Source organism: Podarcis cretensis (genome assembly GCF_951804945.1).
Source record: "Podarcis cretensis genome assembly, chromosome: 16".
NCBI lineage: Eukaryota > Metazoa > Chordata > Lepidosauria > Squamata > Lacertidae > Podarcis > Podarcis cretensis.
Genome location: NC_137186.1, coordinates 15,229,779 through 15,254,300, shown reverse-complemented (window position 1 = coordinate 15,254,300; position 24,522 = coordinate 15,229,779). Strand labels below are relative to the sequence as shown.

At 49.9% G+C, this 24,522-nt stretch overlaps 3 protein-coding genes across 4 annotated transcripts in view; 1 reads left to right on the top strand and 2 right to left on the bottom strand.

Moving 5' to 3' along the window:
- Positions 1-658: 658 nt before the first annotated feature.
- DRAP1 (DR1 associated protein 1) lies at positions 659-12,623 on the bottom strand. The gene is made up of 8 exons (XM_079957663.1): positions 12,587-12,623; positions 11,740-11,970; positions 7,482-7,554; positions 5,836-5,929; positions 4,755-4,874; positions 3,102-3,189; positions 1,688-1,773; positions 659-1,178 (listed from the first exon to the last, which is right to left on the bottom strand). Exons 2-8 carry the CDS (start codon positions 11,779-11,781, stop codon positions 1,031-1,033), a joined length of 651 nt encoding a protein of 216 aa, XP_079813789.1. The 5' UTR covers positions 11,782-11,970; positions 12,587-12,623; the 3' UTR covers positions 659-1,030.
- A 2,626-nt stretch (positions 12,624-15,249) lies between these two features.
- Positions 15,250-19,331, top strand: LOC307205356 (UPF0696 protein C11orf68 homolog). Of its 2 annotated transcripts, none has more exons than XM_079957655.1 (2): positions 15,250-15,923; positions 17,576-19,331. In XM_079957655.1, exon 2 carries the CDS (start codon positions 17,580-17,582, stop codon positions 18,315-18,317), a length of 738 nt encoding a protein of 245 aa, XP_079813781.1. In that variant the 5' UTR covers positions 15,250-15,923; positions 17,576-17,579; the 3' UTR covers positions 18,318-19,331. The 2 variants fall into 2 exon arrangements, with proteins under 2 accessions (XP_079813781.1, XP_079813780.1); XM_079957654.1 differs by having other exon boundaries at positions 15,252-15,913; positions 17,565-19,331.
- A 1,839-nt stretch (positions 19,332-21,170) lies between these two features.
- The window catches only part of RELA (RELA proto-oncogene, NF-kB subunit), a 31,772-nt gene continuing 28,420 nt past the window's right edge, over positions 21,171-24,522 (bottom strand). Inside the window, exon 11 of the mRNA XM_079957564.1 lies at positions 21,171-23,542. Within this exon, the coding sequence (XP_079813690.1) occupies positions 22,929-23,542 (614 nt within the window). The 3' untranslated portion in view covers positions 21,171-22,928. The remainder of the gene's footprint in view (positions 23,543-24,522) is intronic.

Genomic DNA, 24,522 nt, shown 5'->3' with positions numbered 1-24,522 from the left:
ATTCCCCATCACTGCCATATCCTGCCCTTCTCTTTCTCCTCAGGCAGTTCCAAATATTTGCTTCCTAAAAGTGGGGTAGGAGGCGATGAAGAGACAACCTGGTTCACTTGGGGTTGGGACCCCTGTTGTAGTTATAGGACAACTAAAACTTGCTTGCCAGCTGTTGGGCATTATCTGCCTGTTCCCTGCCCCCAACCAGAAAGGTCTCCTCTCTCTCTTTGCCGGGAGGAGACAGAGTGTTCCCCCCACTTGGCACACTCATAGAATCATAGAATAGTAGAGTTGGAAGGGACCCCTGGGGTCATCTAGCCCAACCCTCTGCAATGCAGGAATCTCAGCTAAAGCATCCCAGACAGATGGCCACCCAACCTCTCCTTAAAAACCTCCGAGGAAGGAAAGTCCACCACCTCCCGAGAGTGTCCGTTCCACTGTCAAAACGATACTGAGTCGGAATCTTCTTCCTTGTAACTTGAAGCCATTGGTTTGAGTCCTACACTCCAGAGCAGGAGAAGACAAGATTGTTTTTGGTGTGAGGATGAATGGATGGGTCCACTCCATACTGGCCTCTCCCCCCCCCCCAATTTTGTTCTTTGTATCAACTTCAGGAGAAGTCACCCTCCTAATTCTTTTGGTATTTTGTTTTGGTATTATTATTGGGGGGGGGGGGAGGAATAAGCTTGATTTTTTTAAAAAATGGATCTGCTTTTCAAAACTGTCCATGTCTCTGGTTTTCTGTTTAGCAACAAGAACAATCAGCTAAATACCTGGTGGTGGCAACTGGGGGCATGAGATGGTGTTAGGGCACCAGGGAGTGAAGGACCACTGATGCTTATCTCAGCACTGGGGAGGGAGCAAAGTAGCAAGAGGGGCTGGGGGCAAAAGCAGGCAGAACAACAACAAAAACACACACACATCCTGCCACAGTTTCATGTTTTTTAATAAATTTAAGAACAGCCCCGTTCAAACCCTGTTCTGTCCCTCCCCTCCCCCCCCTCCCCAAAGTGGCAACAGCAAAAAACCAGAACTAGGGCTAGGAGTCATAATCCTCCTCGTCTTCCTGGGCTGGCGCAAGCGACGCAGGTGGGGGTGCAACTGGCACCGTCCCCATTGGTGCAGCGACAGGCAGAGGTATTGCGGGAACCGGCGGGGAAGTGAAATGTAGATACGGTGTTGGAGCACTGCAGGGGGAGAAAAAGGGGGTCGGATTAGTGTGCAGGCCAAGGCACTTTTTCTATAGATTGGGGGTGATGATGATGTTTTCCAGGCCTGGGGTGTGTGGGTGTGTGCCTGTGGCCCTCCAGGCGCTGTTGGACTACAACTCCCAGCATTCACAACCATTTGCCATGCTTGTTAGGACTGATGGGAGTCGGGAGCCCAGGAATATCTGGAAGGCTGCAAGTCGACCCTGTCCCCTCTAGGCTCAGAAACAGATCAGGGTTTCTTTGGTGAGGAGAACAAATAACAGCAGCCTAGACTTTAAGCCAAGGCTGGTGCCAGGATTGAAAGGGGCCATAGCAAAGCGGCATCCGGTCCCTGCCCCCAAAACACACAGACGTCAACAGTTTTGAGGCAGCCGACAACAGCACTTGAATCCCAGCTTGACGGCTAAAAGGGCAGAGCTCCCAACCACAATTCCTGACACACTGCTGGCCAAATGCAATAAACAGGAGTACACTGAAAATATTACGTGGAGAGATGTGTGGCAGGTCGCACAGGAGGGGCGATGTGGGACACTTCCTCCTCCCCGTTGCTCTCGCTGTCTTCAGAGTCGTCCTGCACAGGCCGGAGAAAAAAAGGGTCACCATGGAACGATGCTATGCTCTTGATGCCAGCCTATCATTTACTCGGAGCAACCAAGCTAGTTGGATCCTGCAGCCACATCTTTTGCCCTTCTAGGCAGGCAGCTGAAATGTGTTTCCTGGGCTGCTTCCAGCCCAGCAGACCCAATTCACACTGCTGTGCAAGGACAGTGCACTGAACACAACAGGAGCGGGGAACCTGAGACTTGGCCCCCCTAAGCCTCTCCATCCAGCCCTCAGGACCCTTCCCCCCCCCCCGGCCACACCCAGATGCCTCTTGATTGCTTGGAAGGAGGGGAGAGGGGTTTGTATGTGTGCAGGGAAACTAGCCTACTGTACAAAGGGAAGATTCACCTCCATTGCTGGATGTGGCCCCGGGGAGGCTGCCTAGAAAGGAATGCGGCCCTTAGGCTGAAAAAAGGCCCCCCACTCCTGGGATACAACCAACATCACTGCCTCAGCCCACTGCTTGGAGGCTGGACAGTCTAAAACAACGTAAGAAAAGAGGGTGGAATATTGAGGAATAAACTGTGTATGCCCGATGAAGTTGGGCTGGAATCGGGGCATGGCATTGTGGGGCACTTGCCAAGGCCTCACTGCCCACCCACTGAGCCCCCTGGCTATGCTCAGCTCGCTCCTTGCGGTTGTGGCCTGCTCAGCTGCCCATCCCAAGTGTGAGTGAGCAGGGAGGCCTCAGCACAACAGCCCCTGCCTGCCCGCCTTGCTGCCGCCTCCTGGGCAGTGCAGCCTGGCAGGCCCAGAGGGGAAGCATACGGGCCGTGAGCACAGTGGCAAGAGGGGGGAGGCCACAACTTCACCCCCCTGTGAAGAATCACCGCTGAGATGAGGCAAGGGTGGCTCCAAAAAAGTTAACCATCTATAGATAGCAGAAAGGGAAGGGGCCGAAGCAAGAGGGTGGTTTTTCCAAGCAAAACCACCAGGGGGAAGGAAGATGAACAGCAGCCGCCTTGGGTTTCTATTCACACAAACAGAAACCAAAAGTGGGTCAAGAGACTGTACATGGGCATCCACCAAGGGGGATGACGATACAGTTGATCCCCCTCCCTGGATGACCTGGTTCGTCCTCTCTGTGGTTTACTCCACCCGGAAAAATTCCTGCGGGCGCCCTGTGGTTCTTCAGGATTTCATTTAAAGGAGGGAGGGAGGCGGGATGAGAAAAGAAAGAGAAAGGAGGAGGAAAAACAGGGTCAGGTGGTTAATAAACTTTTAAAAAAGTGTTTCTGGACTGCAATTAGAAGAGGGTTTCAGTTTCTGAAGACACTCAAAACCACGCCAGCCCACCTCTTGCTCTGAGTCTGTGCCCGACTGCTTCGGATCCCGTCCTTTGCCTGGGCCGCCGTTCTTTCGCCCAGTGCCAGGTTTCCGGCCCCTGAACCAGAGAGGAAAAGAAAGTGGAGACAGGTGTGCGGAAGAGGCCTCCAGGTTAGGCTATGCAATGCGTTGTTCATGGGGCTGCCCCTGAAGACCATTTGGAAACCGGGGCTCAGTTGCTGGCTTTGACCTTTACTGTCTTGCAAAGCTCAGGACCCCTATCTCTAAAGGCTGCCTTCCACTATATAAACCTCCTGAACCCTGAAATCATGTCCCCCATTGCCCTTCTCTGCATCCCACCTTTGAAGGAGTTCCAGAGAGTGGCGAGAAGAGAAAGGGGCCTTTTCTGTGGTAGCTCCGCACCTCTAGCAAGCTCTCCCCAAGGAGGTCTGCCTGGCACCAACCTTGCCAGGCCAAGACATTTTTGTTTTCCTGGTCATTTGGGCAGCACCAATGATGGGATGTGTTGTTGTTTTTTGCTTTGACTACTGTCAGGGAACTGCCATCAGGGCTGGAGGGAGAGAGCAGGCTCCGGAGGGGTCCCAGAGAGCATCCCGGGATGGGGAGAGGCAGCCCATCTTCTGGGGAAGAGAATCAGCGTAGCACCAGTGGAGAAGGGGGGCAGAGTAGGCGGAGACTAGGCGTCAAAGAGCTTCTTTGCTGGAAGAAGTTCAAGAAACGCCCACTGATGGATTCTGCCAGCGATTGAGACAGCCACGAGTGAGTGGCTGTCCGGACAGAAAAGGTTCACTCAGGCAACCCAGCCAGGTGTTGCCCCGGTTTACGCATGAGCAACCCCTAGAACCATTACAACTACATTTTGAATATAATGATGCATTTTTATTCATTACTGCACCTCACTCGTCCTGTAAATTGCACCTCACTCGTCCTGTAAATTGCTTCAGGGATTTTTGCTGGGGGAGTGATTCATATAATTAAATACACCTAAAGCAAGCCTCCCCAGGAAAAGTCTCCACTTTCACCAGGCAGACACAAACAGCGGCTCAGAAACTGATGCTCTGCCACTTGGCTACGGCCCAACACATGTCACGTGTAGCCACTGAGAGCTGAAATTCCTGGTTCTAGTCTTAGCTCAGCCGGACTGGTCTCTTGACAAGGCTGGGGAAGCTGCAGTCCTCTGGAGGTGTGTTTACTTAATCTCCCGCCATCCCTGGTTGGGGGGTTGATGGGAGTTTGAGCTCAACAATATCTGGAGGGCCTCCAATTCCCCATCCTCAGCCTCCCACTCACAATTTAACAAGGACAATACTAGCCAACTTGCAGGATGGTTGCAAAGGTTCCTGAAGCAGAAGCAAGCAAGTATTCATATTATGGGAAAAACCTCCCCATCTCCCCCCTTTAGCAAAGATCAGATTAGGGGAGAGGGACAGAATTTCCTCCAGTGTCTCCCATCCCACCCATTATGAAGGAGGTTATCTTAGGCCAGATCAGATTATTCATCCATCTAGCCCCGTACTGTCTACTCTGTCTTGCAGAGGCTGTCCAGGGTCTGAGGCTGAGAAGGATCTTAGCCATCTCCTGCCATTTTTGGGAAAGTGGAGAGATGCAATCGGGGATCGAACCTGGGACCTTATGCTACGGGGGCTTCCCCTCCCTTCCTACCTCCTGGAAACTTTCTCCCCCTCCATGAGGTTATCCTCCGCGTCTCCTTGCATATCTGGCACGGAGGCAACAAGGTCCTTCAGGAAGTCAAACTGTTGCTCCAGCTCTATGCATTGTTTCCTGCAAAACCAGATGACAGGCTTAGATGGGAAATCCAGACACAGCTGATGCAGTGACAAAACTTCTGTTTAAAATCAGGGGGACGGGGAGACAAGTTTCTAGCCCTCATGGTTTCAAATAAAGGTTACTAGATTTGTGAAGGCAGGCAGCTAGCTGCCTTCAACTTGTTGATGTTTCTCCAATGGGCCAGGGACCACCAGTGGGTCTTAAGTCTATTTTCAAGGGTGCTTCAGGGCCACAGCTCACACAGTGCTTCCTCACTCTTCCATTGTGGCCTCTGACTTTTGGGAGGAGCAATGCCAGCAAACCTGTATGCTTGGTAAAGGTGGGTGGGAAAGAGAAATAAAGAAAAAGAGAAAGAGGCAGGGGAGGGAAGGAAGGTCTCACTCCTCTGAAAGGAAGAAGCCAGAGGAGGTACTGAAGGAAATCAGAAAGAAAGAAAGTTAATTTTTTTAAAGTAAATGAAACAAAAAGGAATATGATAACAGTCTAAAGCTGCTGCAGAAGGAAGAAGTGAGTGTAAAAGGAGTGGGCAGAAGGAATGAGAGAAACTGGGAAGTTTGGAGGGGGGAATTAGATACATGTATGAAAGAAAAAGACGAAGTAACAGGAGGTAAGTAAGTAAAAAATACTTTTGAGAGGCATGGTTGGGGGAAATAAACAGTTTAAAATGAAAACACTTTCTGCACTTCAAGCCAAAGCACTTGAAGCTCAACAAATTCTGCCTGATACGGGGAGGCTGAACTGCAATACTTCCACAGCCAATGCCTGTGCTTACTTTGAGGAAAGCTGAACTGGGGAACTCCTTGCCACAAGGAATATACACATTTCCAAAACGGGATTAAAAACCAAGGGGAGACGATGTCAGTAATTGCCAGCTGATTGCACCAACTCTGCCTCCATCCGCCACCCTTTCATGACTGGCTCTGCCCCTGCACCTTGATGTGCAGCCGGTACTCACAAGTGCGATGTGGTCATGGTCTTAGCGTTCCTGGACTGCGTCACGTGACAGGCCTTCTTCAGTAGCGATTCTAGAAAGAGCTCCAGCGCCCGAGCTTGGGGAGATCTACAGTTAAGGGATGCTGTGAAGGGAGCCACCCCCCAACCTCCTGACAATGTGCAGAGAGTGCAAAGCCTGACACAGGAGGCTGCCTGAGGTCAGATTTGTCCATCCAGTCCTAGGGAACTTGTCAGGCCCCCCAAATATAGTGGGACAACAGCTTCATCCTCATCCCTGAGCACGGGCCATCCTGCCTGGGGCTGACTAGCAGCAGGTCCCTGCTGGAAAAAAAATTCACATATTGCATCCAATATGCCCCTTTGGTTTTAGATAGTACATGAGTAAAGGTAAAGGGACCCCTGCCCGTACGGGCCAGTCTTGACAGACTCGAGGGTTGTGCGCTCATCTTACTCTAGAGGCCGGGAGCCAGCGCTGTCCGCAGACACTTCCGGGTCACGTGGCCAGCGTGACAAAGCTGCTCTGGTGAGCCAGCGCAGCACACGGAAACGCCTTTTACCTTCCCGCTATAAAGCGGTACCTATTTATCTACTTGCACTTAGGGGTGCTTTCGAACTGCTAGGTTGGCAGGCGCTGGGACCGAACGACGGGAGCGCACCCTGCCGCGGGGATTCGAACCGCCGACCATGCGATCGGCAAGTCCTAGGCACTGAGGTTTTACCCACAGCGCCACCCGCGTCCCGCAGTACATGAGTAGACGAGTCTAAAATGCCTGGGACGCAAATTTTCACAGCCCTCTAGCAGCAATGGTGGCTCATTTACCAGAAGTAATTTATTCAGTGTTAGCTCTGGAAGTGTATTCACTATTCCAGGGGTCAGCAAACTTTTTCAGCAGGGGGCCGGACTATATTTTGGAAAAAAAAAATATGAACAAATTCCTATGCCCCACAAATAACCCAGAGATGCATTTTAAATAAAAGGACAAATTCTACCCATGTAAAAACACACTGAAGGGACGCAGGTGGCGCTGTGGGTTAAAGCCTCAGCGCCTAGGACTTGCCGATCGAAAGGTCGGCGGTTCGAATCCCTGCGGCGGGGTGCGCTCCCGCTGCTCGGTCCCAGCGCCTGCCAACCTAGCAGTTCGAAAGCACCTCCGGGTGCAAGTAGATAAATAGGGACCGCTTACCAGCGGGAAGGTAAACGGCGTTTCCGTGTGCGGCTCTGGCTCGCCAGAGCAGCGATGTCACGCTGGCCACGTGACCCGGAAGTGTCTCCGGACAGCGCTGGCCCCTGGCCTCTTAAGTGAGATGGGCGCACAACCCCAGAGTCTGTCAAGACTGGCCCGTACGGGCAGGGGTAGCTTTACCTTTACCTTTAAAAACACACTGATTGCCGGGCCTCATTTAGAAGGTGATTGGGCCGGATCAGGCCCCAGGGCCTTAGGTTGCCTACCCATGCACTATTCTGACCAAACTATGCCTCCTAGAGCAAAATATATGTAGGAGGCTTAGTTTGGTCGGAATCGAATTCCTACAGGTTCCTCAAGCCATCTCCTTGGGACAAGACACATTCCCCCACTTGGCCTCCTTGCACTTCTCGCCCAAGGCTTGGCAGGCGGGCAGATCCAGGCAATGTGACGAAAAGGATACAGATAATCACAGGAACAGCCGCTGCCACCTTGCCAATCTCCTCGTCAGTCTGCATTATCTTCTTGATTCGAGCCTTTTTAAAAACAAAAAATGGAGAATGGAAGAGGGTATTAAAACGGAACCCTGGCTTCTCAGATTTCAGCTGGACTTAGCCAAACAGCCTGTAAGATCTAGAAATTTTGTTTCCTGAGTTTGAAAAAATTCAACTTAGCTGGTCACAAAGCTGAATCACATCCCTGGTAGTCACCACATTTTACATGCCTGTGGAATCACAGAATACAACCCCCACCTCCAACCACTCGATAATAACCAGGGCCTTGAACTGGCGCCTTGGAAACTAGCTGGAAGACCAAATTTGACACACTGTACTTCACCCCTATTAACAAGGGAATGCGGCTGTGTGCATGCCATCCATTTAAAGCACATGACCCCCCCCCAAAAAAAAAGTATCCGTAATTTATTAAGGGTTCTGGGAACTGTAGCTGAGTTTAGAGTAATCTATAGTTCCCAGGATTCCTTGGAGGAAGCCATGTGCTTCAAATGTCATGTGTGTGCATGGCCACAGTGGTGGTGCCTCACTTCCCAACAGGGGTAAACGACAGAGGGCATCAGTGCCACCGGTTTGCCAGCTAGCTCCCAAGTCTAGTTCAAGGTGCCGGTTATAATCACTGCAGAGGTGACGTTTGAACTGGAGGCTTTCTGCTTAGGTGGAACAACCACTCATTAGGTGGCCCTAGAAGCAAACACTAGGAAACACTTTAGAAATTGAAGAGGTAATCCTGGAACTCAACCTCAGCCCAGGGGATCATCTATTTTGGAAGCCCAATGGTCCAACTCTGTAGACCACAGAGTAAAAAAACAACAGCCCAACAACAAAACCTCCAAGGGCTCCTCTGAGCACATGCAGAGTGCATCCCCCCCCCCCAGATAACTATTAAGTGACTTGGACTGGGTGACCAAGGCTCAGCATCTCTCCTAAGCACTAAACCAGGGAAGGGGAACCTATTGCCCTCTAGACTGATGGGAGCTGGATTTCCCCAGCCCTGCACTAAAGCCTTCCCCTGAACTCTGCCTTGGCACCTGGGGTGCAGCAGGGAGCTGCCAGTGAACAACCAACTTGGGTAAAAAGACACACTGCTCTCGGGAAGCTAGCTTTTCAGCATCGCACCCAGGTTGTCCCATGGGCTGGCAGGAAGGACTGCGCTGCTGGGCTTGCTGAAGGACAGCCCTCAGGCACCCTTGTCTGCCAGAGTCAAGAAAGGCTAGGATCCACTGCTGGGCAAGAGAGTGGGGCACCTGGGGCATTGCGATGCTTGAAGTGGAAATGCCCAGCCTAGCTTCATGGGGGTTGGGCGGAGAGACCCATAGTTCAGCGCCAGAACACAGGATTTGCATGCAAACTCAGTCTTCAGCATCTCCAGATCAGTGTAGACCAGGAGTGAGGAATGCTTTTTAGGCAGAAGGCCAGAATCCCTTGTGGACAAGTTTCTGGAAGGGGGAGGACCAGAGGCAAAAAGCAGATAGAACTCCTGCCTTTGTGGAGCAGGCTGCATTCCGACATGCCAAATTCACACACACAACGCACCCTCCACCCAAGCTAGCAAGAGGCCTTATCTCAGTCAAGGACATTTCTCAGCCGAGCCAAGACAAAACACTCAGGGAAGGCAGGGAGGAAGGCCAGTATGGGGTGTGGCCTGGGGAGCAGATACTGTCAACTGAGAGTCCCAAGGTCCAGGCTGAACATCTTAGAGAGCCCCATCTGCTCCCCAGCATGAGGTTCCCCATCTCTGGTTTATATTGGGCTAGGTGGACTAGTGGTCTGACTCTGTCTAAGGCAGATTCAGGCAGGTAGCCGTGTTGGTCTGACGTAGTCGAAATAAATTAAAAAATTAAAACATTGTCCAATAGCACCTTAGAGACCAACTACCGTAAGTTTGTTCTGGGTATAAGCTGAAGTGTGCATGTCTAAGGCAGTTTCCTATGTGAATTAGCTGTTTATCCAGAATCATGAGGGCAGGAGTCTTGTTTCTGTTTTAGGGTGCAAGAACACATGCTTTACATGAAAAAGGTCACAGATCTCCAGGTAAACCCCATAACCTCCAGTTAAAAAGGATCAGGCAGCAATTGATGGGAAAGACGCTGGCCGGCCTGAAATTTCAGACCGAGGAAGAGGATTGATGGCAGTTGGAATTTACCAACATCTGCAAAGTCACGTGCTTCTCAACCCTAAGGAAAGCCCAATCCTATGCATCTGTGCTCCGAAGTAAATCTCATGGGTTTTACAACTCTCATGCTTGTACAAGTCAAAGGATAGCAGGACATGTTCCAGGAGAGGCTCACATGCGTCCCTCCAGATTTTTAAAATTTTAATTTAATTAAAAAAATTAATTGAAATATAAAATCTTACATTCAGCTAGGAAAATTAAACCAAATTGTTTTTCAAATGACAAAGCAGAATAAAGTAAAAATTAAAATTAAAATACATAATCATATCCATGTCCTTATTATGTATTTTGTGTTTTTTATATTGCAATTTTCAGTTGTGAACCGCCAATAATAATAATAAACACTGTCCCAAAAGGCAGTGAAAAGATAAAACAGCCAATGTTGTAATAATGTCCTATACAAATGTATCATGAGTCCATCCATGCTTGGAATACATGTGGCTGATCAGCAGTCTCTTGATCACTCATTCACAAAAAGGTTTTTGGGAGGAAGGAAGGAAGGAAGGAAGGATAAGAGGTTTTATAAAATGATGAAAGGTGCAAAGAGACAAAAATAATCTGTCTTGCTCCAAACACAGGAACCCAGGTTTTCCACCAAAATTGTCCAGCAGCAGCACTTTGGACAGAGAAAAGAAAATGCACCCCCTCTTCAGAAAGCCCTTCTACAAAAGAGGCACCCACTATAGCCTTACTATAGCCTTACTATAAGACCTCAGGTTGGCCCAGGACCCAACAATCAACATTAGCAAATAGCAGAGGAAATAAACTCAGACTTATTCCATGCCAGGAGAGGGAAACCTGCTTCCCTCCAGGTGTTGCTGGACCACGGACCATGCTGGCAGGGGCCAATGGGAGCTGCTGTCCAAAAACAGTTCTGGAACTAGTGGCCATGCAGATGTGGGCAGACTCCAACTCCCATCAGCCCCAGCCAGCATGGTCAATGTTCAGGGACGATGGGAGTTGTAGTCCCAACAACTTCTGGAGGGTCATGGATTCCTCAGGAGCCAGATTGTATCTTGCAAAGGCCACAGAGAGCAGAGGGCACATCTTCCACAGGGGCTACAAAAGCCAATTTCCATTGGGGAGGGGGCTTGTCTATCAGGTCAGGGAACCAGTTCCTGTTCAGTTGTTGTTGCACGACACCTTCCGTCATCCCTGACAAGTGACAAGGGACCACACTGGCTCTGGCCGATGAGAACTGCAATCAAGCAACATCTGGAGGTGCATCAGGCTTATTCGAAGGAGGATTTTGTTTTGTATTTTATTGGAAAATGGGCTACACTCACTGAATTGCTAAAGCAGAAAACCTCTCCTATGGGTTTTCTCTTCTGTGCGGAGGGATCAGTTGCCTGTGTGTTCGGGGTTACATTTTATTCCCTGGGGCAGGAAGGCAGTGGGGGTGGGGGAGGCAGGCTTGTGTGTCTATTCCAGGAGTGGGGAACTTTTGGCCTTCCAGATGTTGCAGAATTATGACTGCCAGCAGCCAATGGCCAAGGGGTGATGGGAGTTGTAGTTCAGCAACATCTGGAAGGCCAAAGCTTCCCCACACCAGGTCTATTCTAATAAACAGCAAAAATAAGGGGTTCTTAAGACTTCTATAGGCAAGCAGGCACGAGTGTCTTTTAGGGAGGGGTCTGTATTACCTGCTTTCTTTTCTCTCACCCCCCCCCCTTTTCCACATCTTGCTTGAAGCATATGGGAGGTACGGGGGGGGGAGTAAAAGGGAAGTAATTCATTTGCCGCCTTGATTAATTTATTTAGGCAGCCACCCTAGCCGTGTCTACTCAGCAGTTTCAATGGGGTCCCCCCTCCCCAGCTTCAGCGGGCTTAAGATCGCAGCCTCAAACTCTCTGGGGATTCTGCAGCGGCCGGGGTGGGGTGGGGAGGAGGGTGGCAGTCCGAGAAGCAGCCCCGGCACTTTTTGCTCCCTTCCTCCGGGGCAAGAGGGGCTCCGCTGCTGCGGGCCGGGCTTTGGTGCAAGCTCTACCCCGGGGTAAGGCAGGCGAGGGGAGGGCAGCCGCGGGGGATCTCACCGGAGGAAAGCGCGCATTGTACTTCTTCTTCTTGCTCGGCATCTCCTCTCCTCTTCCTCCTTCTCCTTCTTCCTCCTCCTTCTAATGCTGCCGGGCCTGCAGCGAGCGAAGAGCCGGATCAGGATCACCTCGGAAGGAGCCGCCTCGCCCGACCCGGCCAAGCAGCCTCCGCCGCCGCTGCCGCCGCCGCCTCCTCCTCCTCGCCGCCCGCCGCGCGGGTCCTAACGCCGCCTGGATCGAGGCGGAAAGGCATGAATGGGCGCTCCTTCCCCCGAGAGCGCGAGGCCCATTCATAAAAATAAACCCTCAGTAGACACACATCCTGCGGTGCCCGCGGAACAGAAGGAGCAAAAGGGCAGCAAAGGCTGGCTTGCCTGCCACGTCAAGGAACTAGCGCACAAAGCGGGAGCCCCCAGCCCACCCGCAAAGCGGAGATAGGGGAACCGGGGGCTCCGCACAGGTCGTTTGCCTGCAAACTCCCATCAACCCCGCCGGCCAGCAGGGCCAATGGTCGGGGCGGGGGGAGTAGCGGGGCGGGGTAACCACTTCTGGAAGGCCTCCACCCCCTAGACTCGAGTTCAAAGTTAGGTAAGCAGGAGACTCCCTCCGCCCCCCCCCCCCACAAAGTAGAAGCTCGAAGGGGGACGGAGAGGGAGCTTCTGAGCCACATGCACGCACGACTCGTTTCATAGGAGCATGGGGACCACGAGGGTCATCTAGGCCACCCCCTGCAATGCAGGAATCTTTTTGCCCAGCGTGGGGCTCCAACCCACGACCCTGGTCTTAAGAGTCTCATGCTATCCCGCTTCGAAGTGGTTTGCCATTTAAGGGCCTTAATCAGGCTTACTTGAGAAGGGAGTCCCACTGTGTCCAACGAGGATGACTGTTAAGTAAATGTTCATAAAATAGCTGCCCAAAGATGAAAGAAAAAAGAAAGAAAGGGCAACAACTATGATGTAACAATCAAATGATAGCAGCAATTTAAAAATTTCATTTGAGTACAAGACAGCTGCCATTAACAGATAGATAAATTGATATAAGGCTGCAATCCTTCTGCACAGGCTTACCCGTAAATAAGTTCTTTACTTGTTAAAGCACAGTCTTTCTGTATTCCCAGAAAGAAGTCCCACTGGGTTCAATGGGCCTTGTTCCCAGGTAAGTGGGCATTAGATCAGCCTTATGTTATAAAGGCTTGCCTGAAAAGTATATTTATTTTAAAATTTTGAATTAATTTCTGCCCTGCTTTTCAGTCCAAAAGGAAAACCAAAGGCAGCTTCTTTTGATATGTGAAAAGTACAATGATAAAAAGTATTGTCCAAAAGCATGAGGCACCTTGCAGAAAATAAGCAGCTTTTGGTTGGTTCCTGCCTGGATGGGGAACCCTTGTACGCCACCTTAGGTTCCACGATGGAGAAATGACAGAATATATATGTAGAAGAAAACAAGTTAAATAATGTGGGGCAGCTTCCATTGCCTTCAATACACAGGATTGCTCTGTTGTTTCCATTCCAACAACAGTGTCATTAGCTGGGTTGAAACACTTATGACAAACTTATAAGGTATGTCACAGTGTCAGTGCAGTGAGAGAGACAGCTTGCCTACAATGCCTTGGTATCTTCAGGAATTGATCTGAGATCTGATGTAAAGACTTTCTTACCTACGGGTTACCAAGTTTCCTGAGTGGCAGTGTTGGGGAAATCTAGACTGTTGGGATACTGAGCTTAAAACCAGTTTCAGATGTACTGTGTACTCAATTCATTCTGCGCCCAAAGTAGCAAAAACCATTTTTCCTGCATGATTTGTGTACTGTACATAAACAATTTAAAGGTGTGATCCTAAGCTTGCCATTTCTGATCTAGCAAACCACCCCCTCGGCCCCCCCAAAAAAACCAGGCCTCTGTGAACAAAGCTTTCCAGCTTGTTTCCTTATATACAAGCTTTTTACTTAAAAAAAGAAGAAGCTGAGGAATGTCACTGCATGCTAGCTCTGCTCACTTGTAGCGCAGACTGAACAAAACAGTAGACTGCTTATTCATTTGTCAGATGAGACTTGTGAGTTAGTTTTGATGCTAAATTTCCCCCTTTTCCTGCAAAATAAAAGTAGCAGCTGTATTTCAGAAAGAACAGAGAAATGCAGGATTTTAGCCCAGTTGTGATAGGGGAACAGCACACCCTTCCCAAGGGCTGAAGTCAGGAGTTGGCAACATCTAGCACCTGCCAGTGCCTGAGGGGAGGGGACAATGCTGTTCCTGCTGCTCCTGCTTCCATTGCCATCCATTCACTTCCAAAGTGGGGGCAGTGAGGGGCAGCAAAGCAATAGGAGCGAGCAGAAGGAAAAGCAACTGCAATGGTTTGATCATTATCTGCCATCTTTCTCTGGGCCACAAAGGGAACTGGACCCTGATACAAGAGGCTGAGAGCAAGTGGGCAATTTCAAGGCGGAGGAGGGCACTGAGGAGCCCCAAACCTAAACCAAGAACTCAACCAACCAACCATTCATACAAAAGAAGGGCGGGGGGAGTAGTAGCAGGAATGAAACATGACTTTAGTTTTTTAAAACACTGCGCCACAAATGCAAATACAGCCCGTAGTTATTATCCCTATATTGATGGTGAGGTGGCAGTAGCTTTGGCTGAGCTGCCAGCTACAATGGCTATGTTCTGCCTCCACCTTGTAGAAAGTACAGTATGCCACTGATTTTGAATACCATTTGCTGGGAGTCAGAAGTGGGGAGAGTTGCTGTTGCATTCAGATCCTGCTTGGAGGCTTCCCAGAGGTATCTAGATTGCCACAGTGAGAACAGGATGATGGGCTAGACAGGCCACTTTTATATTCTTATGAGGGGATTCCAAGGTAACCCTGTGGTTGTCCTTTTTAAACATTTGGGCATGTGTGTGAGAGAGTGGCTCTAAGTGACAGCCATGTGGCCCTGTTTGCCCCCTTACCCTAGGCTTTTAGAGCCTGTGGCTTACATCTACCCTGCAATGTTGTCATCTTTATATTGCAGTAGTGTGTGTGGCTGAGAAGCTCAGAATGCAGTGCAGCCCAATGCTTCCATCCTTAAATTATTTTATTTAAGGAATTTACACCCCACCCTCCAATAACATTCCCAGTTCTTCCCAGTGGCTGAAAGTGAGGCTTACAACAGCCCTGCAATGATATTATCCTCGCATTGCGGGTACTTGTGTGGGTGGGTGATGTTTCAGGAGAGCACTGCCAGGTCCCCGCACTGCAGATGGGCGGGCTGGGGAGCCGTGGTTATACCATGAAGGACTGCGATGCCAACGGAGCTCTTAACATCACATCCGACGTCAAACTAAACTGGTTTTCCGCTTTATTCCCCAGTGTAAACTACGAAGGGATTTCAACGCAGCTGCGCCTAGAGCGATAGGGACCCACCTCTCAACAAAACTCAAAACACTTAGGCGCAATCCGGAAGAAAGCGGGGGGGGGGGGAACCAGCCCTTCTGCGTCACTTCCGGTGTAAAATGGAATCCTCCGCGCGCGATACACACACAAACACCCCGCCCTCTTAACAGCCTGAGCACATTTTAGATGGGGGCTGTTGCTCCATAGAGAAGCCAACTGCTAGACCGGCACCACTCCGGACGCCCATAGGAAACAATGCCCAACATGGCGGCTTGCCATTTGTGAGAGGAGATGTGTTTTAAACCCACCCCCGTGCCCTCAGATATTTTAGGTTTGGGACGAAGAGATAATAATCCTCAAATACTGGGAAGCGCAAAAAAAGAAGCCCCTTTTTTTTTTCGGAAGATAGCAAAAAAACTTTGGTTCCCTTACCTCACTTCCCTCACCTCAGTTCCCCGGCACTTCCTGTCCCCCCTCCAATGCATTCCCCGCATAACTTCCGGGCTGTGCCGCGCGCCGGGCCGCCTACGCCAGGCCGTTGGTAAGGCAACGCCACTCCAGGCGGGGCTGCTGCGAAAGGGGCTCCGGCGGCGGCGGCGGCTTCTCTGGAGGGGCCAGGAGAGGCCCGCTCTCTCGCGCTCCTCTGTCTCGCCGGGGAGGGTCAGAGAATGGAGGGGGCTCCCGTTTGCCTGTTTATTCCAACGCCTGCCGCTCGCTGCAGCCATTGCCAGTAACGGTTTGCTTTACGGTGCTCGGAATGCTTCGCCTCCATTAAGCTTCTTGTTGCACTGAGCAGCCCTGCAAGGTAGGCCAGTGTTATCAGCCCTAAGCGAGGGGGAAACTTCCTGGATGGGTCTTGCTTAATTTTTATTTTTGGCATACTCCCCACCCTTTCCCATAAGCTCCTTTGGGCGACTCCTTAACACACCAGCTGACACTGGCAATTTCTTTAGTCACTGCAGTGTTATTCTTGCTTTTAACAGCCACGCTCCTTCTGCAGCCAGCTTATTGCTATTCCTTCCTTAGACTAAAATTTAATACTGCCTAAAACGGCCCCCAAGTGAGGAGCTGCGTAGGTCTGCATGTGGTTAGTTTTTGAAGGTTCCCCTCCACAATTAAAAATGTCTTTGGAGCACCCTTTGCGTTGCTGCAGTTAGTGTTGCCTTGGTAAATGGTAAATATGTCTTAAAGGCAGGGGTGGGAAACCTTTATCAGCAGCTAAAGGGGTCACGTTCCTTTCTGGGCCACATGGCAATGATGAGCAAAGCCAGAGGCAAATGTGGGCTGAAATGCAGATTTTACCTTTGCACAGTAGGCTAGTCGCACACCCCTCCGTATCTTCCATCCAGACAAGCAGTTCAAAAGCACATCCCATCTTGCAGAGGCAGATTTAGGGGAGCAGGTTTGCCTGCACTGGCACCGAGCTGTGAGGACACTGTGAGGGATGCCACAACAATTAAGTAGAATGAAGTTGAGTGGCGGGGATATGCACCAAATTTTGGCACCTCACAGGGCGCTACTAAAATTCGAAAGCCCGAAATCCAGGCAGACACGTTTGTAGTGAGAAGCAGGTTGAGTGAAGGGTCTGGATTGGGGAATAGATCAGAGGGCCAGATAACCAAGTCTGGAAGGCTGCATTTGGCTGCTGGGCCTGAGCTGCCCTACCCATGCATTAAACTATACTGATGCTTTTACATTGATAATATTAAGTCATTACTAACTTAAACTTTACTGAATTCAGTGACTAAGCCTGGATCCAACCCTTGGTGTGTAGTGCTTGAAAGGGTTGTGTGTTTGTGTGTGTGTGTATACAAAATGTTTAACTATTTGTATTCCATTTTTACTACTTGGAACGTATTGTGGTTGGAATGTAGGAAGCTGCCTTATACTGAGTTAGACCCTTGGTGCATCTAGCTCAGTATTATTTAAATTGACTGGCAGAGGCTCTTCAGTGTTTCAGACATGCGCCTCTTCCTTCTTCTAGTACATGTTGCTCTTCTGTTATCCTCGCAACAAGGTTTTGAGGCTGCTCAAGCAGAGAGCTAGTAACTTTCTGTAGAAGGCTGCCTGCTGAGCTGGGGTTTGCAGCCAGGTCTCACATCCAAGGCTAGTGCACCATACTGCCCAGCAGTTTTGAGCAACTAAAATAAAAAAGTATGTGTGATGGTGGTGAACTTCAGTTGCTACTGCTCACTCTGGAATTCCTGTTTTATAAATTCCAAGCTGGGTTACAGTTACAGATAAATAGTTACTGGACACGTTTGGTAATGACCTCAGGGCGAGTGAGGCTTGGCCTCAATTCTCTAATCTGTAAAATGGGACTGTGTAGAGAATTTGCCTTGTTGGCTAGTTGTATGAAGGAAGGAAACATTGCAAGCTAGGATATATGACAGCAGGGACCAGGCAGGCTGCCTCTTGTTTATTACATTTTGCTTTGCCCTCTCCTTCTTTGTCAGGTGCCCTGCAGTGCCATGTCCAGCCAGGATGATAAGACAGGGAAGGAAGGTGCTTTTGCAGCAGAGCAGCTGGCTGCTGAGTCCATGGCGGCAGATATGGACCCCTGGGTAGTTTTTGATGCTCGCAAGACTCCCCGGGCCGAATTCGAGGAGTGGCTGCAGACCTACCAACCGTCCCGTGTGTCCCGGTTTGGTGACCCCGAGTGCAATGCTGAGCCGGTGGGTTGGATAGCAGTGTATGGGCCCCGTTTCTGTCCTGAATCTGGCGATGTGGTAGGGCTGCAGGAGGACTGGGAGCTGCTGCAAGCCAGCGGGCGCCACATCACCTTCGACATGGTCAAGGAGCTGGCGCTGAACCGGCGAGTGCTGACCGGGAAGTGGCTCATGCACCTGGATAGTGGCTTCAAGGTGGACCATGCCTGGTGTGGCATTGCCCGTGCGGTGCTCGACGGGCGCATTGGCGTGGCCAAGGTCAGCCCCTGCTGCCCCGACTCGGAGCGCAAGCAGGTCATCTGTGTGTACACAGACGACTTCACAAATGAGGAGCAGGTGCTGGTGGCCGATGCTGTGATCCGCACCACAGGGGTCAAATGCTTGTTGTCCTACAAGCCTGATGTTTATACCTACTTGGGCATCTACCGAGACAACCGCTGGCACCTTTGCCCCACCATCTACGAAAGCAAGTTTGATTTGGAATGTATCCCTCGGCGTTCGCGCATCACCAACAAAGTGAACAACATGGAAGTGACTTAAAACGTGTTCCTTTGGATGTGTGGCCCTTCCAGGGGAATGGTGTTGTGGCTGGGAGCTACAAGTCCCAGTGCCCCTCCCCTTTCGCTCCCCCTCAGAGAGACCACATTACAGTTGCCAAGCACAGGCCAGCAGGGATGCTGGAGGCAGGATTTCAGCACTGGGTGGCAGCTGCCTGCATTGGTCTTCCTGCAGCCACATTTAAGGACACCTGAATTTATCTTTCAATGGAGTGTGCTGCCTTCCTTGTTTTCAATAACTTCTTACCAGGAGTGCATCGCTGCACTTCTTCCTCAGTTGCCTGTGCGTATGCTTTCATATCCCCTTCCCCAGTGACTTTGGGTATCAAAATAAATGCACACACTCCCATTTCATGACAGGTCAGTAGAAAGATTGCTGTAGCAGTCAAAAAGAAAAGGGGTGGCAAGTCAAATGATCTCTTATTTGACAAATCCTTGCATGTTTAGGATATGAATACCCAACATGGTGTCTTCCAAATGCTTTGGTCTGCAACTCCCAGCATCCTTGACCATTCACCATGTTGAGTGAGGCTGATGGGAGTTTTAGTCTAAAACACCTGGAGGGTTTGGCTACCTCTGTGCTAAGAGGAGGCATACTTTCTAACAATGCAAAACATTCCCATCTTGTAGAATAATCTAAGCAGACTGTGGGGAGTTCTGTGAAACACAAAAGTTTGGATATTCTTGCTTCCAACAGTTTCATCTGATTTTGCCACAGGTTCCCCAGGCCCGCCATAATGCCTGGGAAAAGTAGTTTCTAGGGAAGTTTTTCATCAGAAACTACTAATGGTTCACCAGGGAGGTGCTGTGTAGTTTTGAAAGAGGGGCTAAACATAGACACTATCCCAACAAAATGTGTTGGGAGAACAAGTTTTACTCATTTAAGGGAATGTCTCTCAACATTTCTTTCCTCTTGAGGCTGTGGAAAATAAATTTGATTCAGCAGCACTTGCCTACCTGTAAAATAGGTTTTTAAAAAATAAAGTGATTTTGTCTTCTTGCTGAATGTTTATTGCCAGGAGGGTGTGTGGGAAGAGAGAATGGAAATGGAAGAGGCAAGCAGGCCAGCTGGCACCAGTCTTTGAATTGCCTCACTTACAGTTTAAAGCTAGTTCCTACTCAGAAAACTTTGAATTTTTAAAGAGGCTTCTATACTAGGGTTGCCATAGGTCTGGAATTTGCCGGACATGGCCAGAATACGGCAGTCAGAAGCAGTGTCTGGGTGGAAATGGCTGAAATTGTCCTGGAAAACCCGGACATATGGCAACTCATGTTGGAAGTCAATATTATGGTGAATTCCCTCCCCAAAGCTCAACTTCCATTTTTTTAGATTTTGCAAAACAAACAAACAAACACCTCAACTTTTTGTCTGGATTTTAACTTTTTGAAATATGGCAACCTTATTATGCAGACTAAGTATGCTTATCCTTGAGAGGGGAAGGGCTGTGGCTTAGCAGTAGATTCAGTCCCCAATGACATCTCCAACTGGAGCTGGCAATGTCCCTCGTCTGAAAGCCCAAAGAGCTGCTGCCAGTCAGTGTAAACAGTACTGAAAGAGGAATCATTGTTCTGACACAGTATAAGGCAACTTCCTACGTTTCTGCATTACGGGAACTGAAGGACCTGAACATTCTTGCACTATGGTGAACCCTGTCCGTGCTCTTCAAATAACCAGTCATACCACAAAATGAATTACCGGCATGTGAAGCAGCTGTCCAGTAGTCAGAATTTGCTTTCTAGCTTGTGCATGCAACTACCATTTCAGGTAGACTTTCTAACTGAGGGCAGTTTGTTTGGGGATTTTTTTGTGAAGCGTCTCCCCTTCAAGATACAAATGTAAGGTTGTTTCAGGGGCACATGGCTGCCATCAACCCCAGACAGCATGGCCAAAGAAGCCCAGGGAAAGTGGGAACTGGGGGTCCAGCAATATCTAGAGAGCCCTAAGTTGTCCCACGCCTGGGCTTAGGGAAAGAGCATGATGCATGTATAAACCGCACCTTCTACTTCCCTGCTTGATTCATGCAAATTGTATGTGGATAGGAATATCTTATTTAATGTTTTGGAAGAAAAGCTAGATAAGTGTTCATAAGTGTCATAATTCTATGGGAGTGCAGGCAAAAGTAATAAAAAGAAAATGGCTTTGGTTCCAGAACCTCTTTCCATTAAACAAAAATATTCTGATCAGCTGAGAAATGGGAGGGAGAAGCTTAGGAGCCAAGAAGGCTGGCTGAGCAAGATGCAAAGAGGTTGGGTGCTTAATGTAACATTCTTCACACCAGCAAAGCCAAAATGAAAAATCAGAACATCACAATAAATTATACAACCTGAAAGAAAACAGGCACACCTATACGGTGTGCACACCTATGCTCCAGTGTTCCTTTAGTGTGCAGGCACACCTATGCTCCAGTGTTCTTTTGGTGTGCAGTTATACAACAGCCCAGGAAGCGAGAAAAAATAAGGAATTACTAAGCTGTTTTTTTGTTTTAAAAAGCAGCACAATAGGGTTTATCCATGCTTCTAAATGATAATGCACTGATGCCTACCAGATAGATGTTTTGGATTGTAATTCCCATCGGCACCAGTCAACATAGTCAATGGTCAGGAGTGATGGGACATGACAGCTTCCTGGGGGAAGGCTCCCAATTTGCCCCCTTAAGAATCTAATAGTCCCCATGGCTTCTGGATTTTATGTGACTGGGGTGGGGTGGGGGTGGGGAGAATACCAATACTGGTTTGAGGTGACATTGCCTGCAAATTAAGGCCACAGTTCCCAGATCTTCCTTCCACAAGCCCTTATGGAAACCACACCCCAATTCCACGATAAAAAGAAAACTGCCAGGCTGAGGCTTCAGTTTATTTTTAGGAACCTGCTATAGGAAGAAGAAAGCAAGAATTGCCACATCAGATAACAAAAAAAAGAAGAGTGAGACAACTGTGGACCAATAACAGCACTTAAGTGGTTAACTATCTTGACACACCCACCCACCCTTAAAAAAATGCAGCAAATAGTATTTAAAAAACAAGGCGCAATCCCACCCCCACCCTGGACATAACCTTGGCTGCCCCTGCTGGCTTGGCAGCTGCTTTCCCCACCAGACCCTGTTGGCAGCAGGCTGCATCCTAACCTGGGATAACTGGATCTCTCTTCCGTTTTAGACCTTGTGTCAGAGTTCAGCCATCTGAGGCTTTTGGTCTGTCTTCCCACTGAGGAAGGGGAAGATTATCCTGCTTCCTGCTAGCTTGTTTTCCCTCTACGTGGCCTAAACTGTCTTGCTTTTCTTTGGAGGGGTGGCATGATTTGGGGGCTGGCAGGCACTGGGTTCACATGGAGGGTCTCAAGCCCTCACCCTAAGAGGAAACTGAGCAGGGCTAGGACCAAACAAATTCTGCAACAGAAAGGCACCAAATGTCCCATTGCACCCCCTTATAGTAACGGCATATTTTCTGAGCGGAAAGGCTCAGAGTTGGCTTCAGTACGGAAAAAGAAGTCGCCGCCCACATCCTCATGCGATTTCCCATTGTTTTATCCCCCCCACCCCCCGCCACTGGCAGGCAAGGTGCAGGCCTAGAGCAGAATGACTGGGTCTGCATCCCTTTCATCCACGAGGCTGGCTTACCCCTCACAGCCTTGTTGCTCTTTCTGGCTTTAAAAAAACCCCTTATCTTAAGAGGAAGAAGTCCTGTGTGCGTGCCACAGAGACTGACACAAATCCCCAGTTAAGGCCAAGGACACCAAGGTTGAAAAATAGCCTGTGTTTTGCCACCACAAGTCCCATGTCTGTATACCCACAACAGCCTGCTAGAGTTAAGCTATTCCTTCTACAGCAAAGGACCAACAAACGATTCCAACTCTTCCCGCCTCTTCAAACATGGGCAGAAGGGACAAACCCTCACGGCCCTGGAGATGGCTGTAGGGTTTCATCAGGAAGGCCTCACCCACCAGAAGAACCTTGGGCAATGCTTTAAGGCACTCCGGAAACAGTACAGAAGTAGCTTTGCTTTTAAAATATCCTGGTACAGCTACTGTAGCATTTAGAACTGTGTGGCTTTTCATAAAAAGGTTAGAAACAGGTTTGACCTGCTGATTTTTTTTTTGCTTGCTGGCACAGTTCTTTAAGGCTTCTGAGCTTCCGCTCCCCCTTAATAATGTTTTGTTTGGCATGAGGAGGAGAAGGTGCCAGCTGGCGAGTTTTCAGAAGGCAACCATGGGAAGGAGGAGAGATTCTTCCCCTTCAAACAGTCAAAAACACACACAGCTCCATAGTTCTGGAAGGAAAACAAGCCTTCAGTAGGGAAGCGAGAACTGGCTCCGCCGTGTTACCAAATGTACAACGCCCACTTCACTGGTGGCGGGGAGGAAAGAGACCTCGCCTCTGCCTAAAAGCAATGGTCCAGGCCTATAAAAACCTCATGTTCCAAGAACCTAGAGGTTGCCCCCACCCAAATACATCCTTGAAGGATAGTCCATCCAGCGGGGGGGGGGGGGGCCACCAGAGAGGGGGAGAGTTAAGTTGGCAAAGTCTACGCAAACAAAGAGTGGCCACCCGGGATCTGGAGCCCAGGGACAGAAGCTGGTGGTCCTGTGACTCCACCCTTATGAGTTCAGCTGGTTCAGAAGAGAGTGCAAGTCAAGATCGACCATGGAGGAAAAGCTTTCCTCAGCAGGAAGGGCCCCCGGAAGGCCATTGTAGCAGCTGGCACCTGAGCCGCCGCCACCGCCGCCTCCACTGGGCTCCCCTTGGGCTCTCCGCTGGGACACCAGGCGGCTGATCGACTCTGGATAGGTCAGCAGAGTGCCTTGGTTGTCCTGGAGTGCTTGCTGGGCGGCCCCTTCTGTGAGGAGCTGGCAGAACTCGGCTGTGTTAATCCCCTCCAGGCTGGCGTAGGGAGCATCATCCAGGATCCCCCCAAGCTCCATGCCCCCAGCATCCGCCCCTTCGAAGTGGAGGTGCAGGAAGGCGTCTGCAATGCTGGCTTCGGCCTCCGACTCAGAGGGCTGGACCCGATGGCTCACGCCCAGGCCCGACAGATCTTCCATGTTCACCGTGCTGAAGCTGGACTGTGCAGCTGCGGTCGGAGGAGGAGCCGCCGCTGGAAGTGGGGCATGGCTGGGCCCCGTGAAGTAGGCGGGAGAAGGGTGCACCATGGCCTGGGGTTTGGAGGTGGGCAGTGGGGTTTGCCCTGATGCTCCCATGATTCCTGGGACACCTGCAAGGAAGATCAGAGAGAGGAGATGATGACAAAGGACACATCAGCACTCTTGCATCAGTGACAGACGCGCCAGGGCCCCCTGACCTTCCTGGACTCCCAGCTGGCCAGGGTTTACCGGCCAGAGGATCTCAGAGCTGGTGCAGGATCTGCCCACCAGCCATGGTTTGGAAACTAAGAAGCAACCTCGGCACCAATACAAACACCTAGCTTGTGTTAAGGCAGAGTTTCCCAAACTTGAGTTTCCAGACTACAATTCTCATCATCCCTGACCACTGGTCTTGCCAGCTAGGGATGATGGGAGTTGTAGTCCAATAACAGATGGAGACCCAAGTTTGGGAAATACTGTGTTAAGGGAAAGGGAGGGAAGAAGTGCATTCCCAAGAGTGGCTCCCAATTTTGCTGGGAGCCAGTGCTGCAACATCCACTCAGATGTGGCATTTTCTTTCTTTCTTTCTTTCTTTCTTTCTTTCTTTCTTTCTTTCTTTCTTTCTTTCTTTCTTTCTTTCAAAAACAACAACAACTTGCCAACAAGTTTCTAGTTTTAAATGCTGTGATTGTGGACTTTATAAGTGTATGTTTCCTAGTGAAATCCTAGAAGCAAGCCAATGGGAAGCTGCCTTCTGCTGAGCCAGATTCGCTGGGGCCCATCTAACTCAGTACTGTCTACACTCTGACTGGCAGCAGCAGTTCTCCAGGGTTTTAGGCAGGGAGTCTTTCCCAGGCCCACCTGGAGACGCCATTGGAGATTGAACCTGGGACCTTCTGCATGCAAGGCAGATGCTCTGTGCCCCCTCCCCCAGCAACAGTTCCAATCATCATTCAATGGGGGAAATTGCCAGATTGTGTTACATGTTTTTCTTTTGAAAGCACAGAATATAAATAGCTTAGAGCAAGGGTGGGGAGCCTTCAGACCACGAGTCAATCTCGGCCTGCCATGGGGTCCAATTTGGCCCATCACACCCACTGACATCACTGGT